At 42.8% G+C, this 8,385-nt stretch overlaps 1 protein-coding gene across 1 annotated transcript; it reads left to right on the top strand.

Moving 5' to 3' along the window:
* The first annotated feature begins 4,116 nt into the window (after window positions 1-4,116).
* On the top strand, window positions 4,117-7,895 carry LOC136577923 (uncharacterized). The gene is made up of 5 exons (XM_066577841.1): window positions 4,117-4,166; window positions 5,190-5,278; window positions 5,360-5,422; window positions 7,127-7,488; window positions 7,697-7,895. The coding sequence occupies exons 2-5, from the start codon at window positions 5,219-5,221 to the stop codon at window positions 7,893-7,895; spliced, it is 684 nt and encodes a 227-aa protein (XP_066433938.1). The 5' UTR covers window positions 4,117-4,166; window positions 5,190-5,218.
* The last annotated feature ends 490 nt before the right edge of the window (window positions 7,896-8,385 follow it).

Below are 8,385 nucleotides of genomic sequence, written 5' to 3'. Positions count from 1 at the left end.
ATATGTCATGAAAAAAAAGGCAGCAAACATAATTTTGGTAGCTAAAGGAAAAAAAATAGAGCAGTAAAACCGCCACATGGGTAAAATCCCTAAAAAGTGTCTGGTCCTTAAGGTACAAAACAACCTGGTCCTTAAGGGGTTAAAAAGAGGGGATGTGCTTCTTTTGGGAAAATTGTCTGTCAGACATCTTTGGCTTCTGTGAGCCAAGCATCATTATCTAGACCAGTGGAGAATGAACCAGGCATACCCCAATAAATGCAAAAGTTTCCAATAGACCCTTACAAGTATTATGGATCTCATACTGTGAATTCACCAAAATACATCAAGATACGGAAAGGGTGAATAATGTCAAATTTAAAATGTAACCTTTAATAGAATGAAAGTTAAAATATGCGATGTCTCAATAATTCATAATAGTCAAAATCCAATATGCCAAAAATGGACATTGATAATTGACACATGTATAACGCCATAGCACATGTATGTAAAGGGTAATCAAAATATAGCCATATGAAGATGACCTATGGCAAAGCAGACTTCAGTAGCAATTAAGGTAATATTGATAATGATGGAAATGGACCTTCCAGCTCATTTAGACTCATCCAATTGGCTAAGTATGGTTGTTCCATGAGAACAGCTAACTGTCCACAGGAGTTTCCTCCTAAGGGTGAACTGAGAAGGGAGTGACAAGCTGTCCCTAAGTATCCCTAATAACTATATCATCCTATGTAGCAACAATGCAGGGAGATTGCCCGGAAAAGAATGTCTCCACGGACACCCTAAGAACTAGAAAATCCTTTAATCACTCTATTTTAAAGGGGTTGTCCCGCGCCGAAACGGGTTTTTTTTTTTTCAATAGCCCCCCCGTTCGGCGCGAGACAAACCCGATGCAGGGGTTTAAAAAAAAAAACGGATAGTACTTACCCGAATCCCCGCGCTCCGGTGACTTTTTACTTACCTTGTGAAGATGGCCGTCGGGATCTTCACCCTCAGTGGACCGCAGGTCTTCTGTGCGGTCCATTGCCGATTCCAGCCTCCTGATTGGCTGGAATCGGCACACGTGACGGGGCGGAGCTACGAGGAGCCGCTCTCCAGCACGAGCGGCCCCATTCAGAAGGGAGAAGACCGGACTGCGCAAGCGCGTCTAATCGGGCGATTAGACGCTGAAGATTAGACGGCACCATGGAGACGGGGACGCTAGCAACGGAACAGGTAAGTGAATAACTTCTGTATGGCTCATAATTAATGCACAATGTACATTACAAAGTGCATTAATATGGCCATACAGAAGTGTATACCCCCGCTTTGTTTCGCGGGACAACCCCTTTAAGTTATACAGGGAATACAAACAGGGGAATCAGAGATAGTGGCAGAAGGTCCTATCATGTGTTATCATACCCACAGACTCATCAGGGGACTAATAGAGGAAAAAACAGCATCAAAGTACTGAGTAAGGGTGGCTTCATACGAGCGTGTTTTTTGCGTGCATACGCACGCACAAAAACACGCTTGTATTTGCAACATTGCATTCCCTATGGTGCATGCACATGTCTGTGCTTTACAGGCGTGTTTCTGCAAAGATAGGACATGCATGCACCATTCCGAATGCACGCATTGTTGTCAATGGAGCTGCGGCTGCTGCCGGCGGCTCCATTGAAAACAATGGTCTGCCGGCACCCCTGCATTGTTTTTCAGGGAAGAGCTTTACATATAGCCACACAATCGGGGGCATTTTTTTGATGGTTTTCACATCCACTGGTCATCTCATGTTTACATCCAAGGCTGAACAGAATGGGGAAACTGCAAAATACACCATCAGCAAATTTATAAAAAGCATTGAAAATGTAATCTGTCATTTAACCTCTCAGGTCCCACAGTGTGCAGGATGTCAATCAAAAATGTCTCTCTTCGTAGTAACAAATCTCAATTCACTCCACATGTAGGAGGGAATATTAACCCCTTGAGTGGCGGGTTGTCTACCACCCTGTCGTGCCCACCAGGGCAGGTTTTTTTAAATGGTCTAATCATTGAATTTCAACTAATTTTGCAGTTGCGTCTCAAGAGCCATAACTTTTTCATTTTTCCATTGACATGGCCATATGAGGGCTTGTTTTTTGCGGGACAAGTTGTGATTTTTTTAAACGGGGGAGGAAAAAAAGAAATGGGGAAAAAAGAAAAAAAGGGGCCATGTCATTAAGGGGTTAAATAATGTATTAACTTCCTTCTCTGGGTCATTACGACGCATGGATACCACATGTGTGATTGTATTTTTGATTTTTTACAAAGTAAAGGGAGACAAGTGTTTTTATTATTTTTTTTATAATTTTTTAACTTTTTTTTTTAATTATTATTTTTTTATTTTAATTTTTTGTCCCTTTAGGGGACTTCCACAGGGACCCATCAGGACCCCCTGATCACATTCCGGGGGTCCGATGGTGACAGCCCTTTACATGCTGCAGTGACAGCCCTTTATATGCTGCAGTCACATAGACTGCAGCATGTAAGGGGTTAACACAGCAGAGATCGGAGGTTTTCTCTGATCTCTGCTGTAAGAGCTAGTACCTAGCTGTCCTCTGACAGCTAACAACCAGCTCTCCCTGCCACAGAGACCATCGGCTTGCTTCTGACAAGCCGATGGTCTCTATGGCAACCTGTAAACAAAGCAAGAGATTGCCGGCACATCGGCAATATCTTCTGCTGGTTTTTCAAAGCCCTTGCACTGCTCTGTGTGGGTCTGTGCAGGCAGAGCACACTGTCACAGCTTGTGGCATTGTGCTCTGCAGCTCCCATAGTGATACATAGCCCGGAAATCTTCCGGGCTATGTTGCTATGAGCAGTGAAGCTCGTCCCGGAAAATTTCTGGGCGTGCCACTCAAGGGGTTAAATCAATACCCATAAATTTGATGTAATTAATTTAGCCTGCATGTTTAGCATTGAAATGGTGAGCAATTGCAGCATCCCTATTATGTCATATTTCATTAATATGTAAGCCAATTCTTCTTCAAACCCTCTCATTATCTAACCCACATACTACTTGCCGCATTGCCATCTGGCCAAGCAAACTACTCCCCTAGACTTGCAATTGATGAAATATCTAATATCCCACTGTTGGCAAGATTGCTCACTCCAAAAAGAAGGACCCCTGTGTATAGATGGACATCCCATACAACCATTGCACCGATAACACCCCACAACGAGTGACCCAACAACGACACACTAGGACGATTAGCCACATAGTTGCTATGGACCAATCTATCTCTTAATGATCTGTCCCGCCAATATGCTATGGAGGGGTAAGTACCAACAGCTTTCAAGTCCAGGTCCACACACAGTATGTCCTAGTGTGGATTAATAATATGTCTTACATGTTGGGCAGCTCCATTAAAAGTGGTAATGAGTCTGATAGTTTGTTCAGACTCTTTATCCCATTGTGAATCATGTAAAAGAGTGGTCTTATACTGCTGTAGGTCTTTATGGTATGCTTGTTGCAAAATATGGTAAGGATAAGCCCGATCACTAGAGATGAGCGAGCACACTCGTCCGAGCATTAGGATACTCAAGATGCTCGTTACTCGAGACGAACACCACGCGGTACTCGAGTCAATTGCATTTCCTTCCCCGCATGTTTAGCGCCATTTTCTAGCCAATAGACATGCAAGGAAGGCATTACTACTTCCTGCTGTGACGTGCCAGCCCTCTCTTCCCCCGCAGTAGTGAGTGGCTGGCGAGATCAGGTGACCGCCGAGTACTTAAAGGAGATGTCCCGAGGCAGAAAGCCAAAATTTAATATTAGCCCATTCCCCCTGTCACCCCCCGACATTAAGCAGCCCTTGTGAGCGGTTATAAACCGCATTGTACTTACAAGTCCGCAGAAAAAATGACTTTTAAAACTTCTCCCTCTAAGATGGCGCCTGCTGGGTCCCTGGGTGCGTTCCAGGGTGCACCGCTCGCTCTTCCTGGATGCCTCATGCGCGCTCCCGAGACGCCGGTCACGTGAGCAGGTGACTGACGTCATCGGTGGAGGCGTGTTCTTGTAAATGAATGGAACGCCGATCCAGCCGCCTGATTGGCTGGTCGGCAGAAAGCGTCACAGCGGGGAGGTGCTGTCTACCGGAGAAAACAGCAAACAGCTGTTTCTCCCATCTCTTCACTACACAGAAGCTCCGGTAAGTACACCTTTCCTCTGTACTCTTTTATGCATTGATTAGCACAGGATCATTGCCTTATGCAGTGAGTCTGTGCATTTTTAAATGTATTCTGCATGCCCTGTATAGCAATGTGTATTTCATTTTTATAGTGCCTGCCATGTGCTGCGTTTTTTTTTCCCTGCTGTGTGCTGCTATGGCGACAGCAGTGTTTATTGCGCATGCCGCCTGCTTCCATTCGCCTTGGTTTTTTTGGGGGGTTTTTTTTTTTTTTTGTTTGTTTTTTTGTGCCTGCTGTGTGCTTTCATGTGCCTGCAGTGTAATTTTTTTTTTTTTTTGTGCCTGCCGTGTGCTTCCATGTGCTTGGCGTGGTCCCCTTTTTTTTTTTCTGCCTGCCGTGTGCTTCCATGTTTTTTGGGGGTTTTTTTTGTTTTTTGCCTGCCGTGTGCTTCCCTTTTTTTTGGGCCAGCTGTGTGCTTCCGTGTGCCTGCCGTGTTCTAACATGTGCCTGCCGTGTGCTGCTTATTTTTTCTGTGCCTGCCGTGTGCTGCTTTTTTTTTGTGCCTGACGTGTGCTTCCATTTTTTTTTTCTTTTTTGCGCCTGCTGTGTGCTTCCATGTCTTTTTTTTTTTTTTCTTTTTTGGCTGCCGTGTGCTTTCATGTGCTGCAATGTACATGTGACTGCAAACTGCTTTGAATCAGCATACATTCTGCACCATTCATTCTTACAATAATCATGCAATCTTCGGAAAATTTGCATGGAATAGACATAGCATCTGCATGCAACCTACACAACAAACACTGCCTTCAATCGACACTATTTACCTGCATTCTACATACAATATGCATGCTATCTGCCTACAGACTGTGGATAATGCTAGCTATCAACAATCTGTCCACAATCGCCCAGTAATCAATCTAAAATTTGCCTAAATTATGCCTGCCATGGACATTTTAAAAGATTGTTATTAGAAAATGCTGCTGCTTCCATAACTGTTCTTGAAGTGCCACTAACTTGGTTTTTTTTTTGTTTTTTTCTTCTAGTTTTTTTGTAGTACAATTCAAGCTCCAACATGTTCCAGGAAGATCTTGAATTTGAGGAGCTGGATTATTCATCAGATTCTTTTGGAGAGGTCAGTTTTTGCTGAAAATGGAAATGTTGCAGCAAACCAATGCCAATAAACATAATAATTTTTCTATTTTATTTTTAACAGGACTGCCAATCTGAGAGCGAGGAAAATGAGGAGGATTTCCCCGAAAGTCGGCAATGTTCTGCGGTATGTCTTGAAATATGTTTAAAAATTTTTTGGTTTAATGTTTGAAACCGCAACTAGGCATCAGTCCCGTACAAGTTATTATTTCAATATATTTCGTGTGTGTGTGGGTATATATATATACACACACACACACACACACACACACACACACACACACACACTGTGTGTGTATATACGTACACACGTAGGAACGAGTGTGTGTGTATATACGTACACACGTAGGAACGAGTGTGTGTGTATATACGTACACACGTAGGAACGAGTGTGTGTGTGTGTGTGTATATACGTACACACGTAGGAACGAGTGTGTGTGTGTGTGTGTATATACGTACACACGTAGGAACGAGTGTGTGTGTGTATATACGTACACACGTAGGAACGAGTGTGTGTGTGTATATACGTACACACGTAGGAACGAGTGTGTGTGTATATACGTACACACGTAGGAACGAGTGTGTGTGTATATACGTACACACGTAGGAACGAGTGTGTGTGTATATATACGTACACACGTAGGAACGAGTGTGTGTGTATATACGTACACACGTAGGAACGAGTGTGTGTGTGTATATACGTACACACGTAGGAACGAGTGTGTGTGTGTATATACGTACACACGTAGGAACGAGTGTGTGTGTGTATATACGTACACACGTAGGAACGAGTGTGTGTGTGTATATACGTACACACGTAGGAACGAGTGTGTGTGTATATACGTACACACGTAGGAACGAGTGTGTGTGTGTGTGTGTATATACGTACACACGTAGGAACGAGTGTGTGTGTGTGTGTGTATATACGTACACACGTAGGAACGAGTGTGTGTGTGTGTGTGTATATACGTACACACGTAGGAACGAGTGTGTGTGTGTATATACGTACACACGTAGGAACGAGTGTGTGTGTGTATATACGTACACACGTAGGAACGAGTGTGTGTGTATATACGTACACACGTAGGAACGAGTGTGTGTGTATATACGTACACACGTAGGAACGAGTGTGTGTGTATATATACGTACACACGTAGGAACGAGTGTGTGTGTATATACGTACACACGTAGGAACGAGTGTGTGTGTGTATATACGTACACACGTAGGAACGAGTGTGTGTGTGTATATACGTACACACGTAGGAACGAGTGTGTGTGTGTATATACGTACACACGTAGGAACGAGTGTGTGTGTGTATATACGTACACACGTAGGAACGAGTGTGTGTGTATATACGTACACACGTAGGAACGAGTGTGTGTGTGTGTGTGTATATACGTACACACGTAGGAACGAGTGTGTGTGTGTATATACGTACACACGTAGGAACGAGTGTGTGTGTGTATATACGTACACACGTAGGAACGAGTGTGTGTGTATATACGTACACACGTAGGAACGAGTGTATGTGTATATACAGTCACTTACGTGTGTGTACACACACACACACACACACACACACGTGTACGTGTTAATGCATACACACCCGTAGGTCAGTATATACATAGAAACACTTACGTACATCTGTGTATATACATACAAACTCGTACGTACGTCTGTGTATGTATGCACATATACATACAGGAATCAGTGCCCTGCCTAATAAGGATGATCATGCCGCTTTCAGCCACACCATACAATTAAAAATGTACCCCTTCCTTTTTTACTAAAACATTAAATACATTATTCTTCATATTAATCCCTTCTTAGGTTCAACAACAACTGTTAGACTCGCTATATGCTCAGGCGGACATAAGCAGTCTACAGTGTTTTCAGAACGATCCGCAGGGTCCACCAGAAGCGGGTGCTTCAGGATCCACTGAAGATCCCCATGGCAGGCTTGGCAACAAAGAGTGGTGTCACTGTGGGCAGTGCATTTGCATGCCCACAGTGGCAGAGTGTGTGTGTTGCCGAGAACACGATGTGGTCCTACAGATTTTACCGGAAACATGCCTATGTGTGACACAACATCCATTATTTGCCCAGTATGCGCTTTTACGTGAAAACCTAGAACACGCCATAAGACTATCGGCACTGGTCACCCGGAGACAGTACGACATCACAAACAATAGGTATTTATAATAATTTTATTGTACAACACAATACAAGTATAATTTTTAACAAAGGAAAAATATAAGTGGAAAAGGAAAAAAGGTTAGTGAAAAAGACAACCTGGAAAAACATAAGATATCAATGGGGTTTTTTTTTGTTTCATGTAGACTATTTAAAATGTTTTAATCAGTTTAGAAATATTAATTGTTATTTTTAATTTTTTTTTAGGGTTATGCGTGTGGGCGCATATCGCTCTTATACAGCATGGATACACGGATTCTTGGGGAAAAACAATAGAATCCCCATACCAGCATGCGTTATAAACTCTATACGTACAGCTTACCCAGATCCGCATGGAACTTACACGGGTTTTCAATTCTACATGGACCTGACGGAAAACAATTTGGATTTCCATTTGAACCTGTAGGAATGTTTTATTTTGTGCAATGTTGTTTTCATGATTTACATATTTAAAAATGTTAATAAATTTTTTTGGGAAATATATACAGTGTGTGGCTTTTATTTGTAACGTCTCGACCATAATCACTAATAGTTCCATCAGTATGTATATACATAACTACATATGCGTATGTTAGTGTGTATAATATATATACACACACACACACACACACAAACTGTGGGTTGTGTGTGTATGTATTTTGACACACATCTGTCTCTCTATCTGTCTCTCTATCTGTCTCTCTATCTGTCTGTGTATTCGTTTGCAGGTCTCTATAAGGGAGGAGGGAGCTGTCCAGTGCTGAACCTTTCCCCTGCACAGCGAGGCAAGGCTTCGTTATAGCAGGGAGCTGTCCAGTGCTGAAGTCAGTAGAAAGTACTGTAATAGCTACAATGCACTCCCAACATCGATGGTGTGATGGATAAAAATAGTTTTATTCACCAAAATATGTGTGGGT

Source organism: Eleutherodactylus coqui, chromosome 8 (genome assembly GCF_035609145.1).
Source record: "Eleutherodactylus coqui strain aEleCoq1 chromosome 8, aEleCoq1.hap1, whole genome shotgun sequence".
In the NCBI taxonomy this organism is placed as follows: domain Eukaryota; kingdom Metazoa; phylum Chordata; class Amphibia; order Anura; family Eleutherodactylidae; genus Eleutherodactylus; species Eleutherodactylus coqui.
Note: the sequence above shows the minus strand (reverse complement) of the source record. Positions and strands in the feature narration are given on the sequence as shown.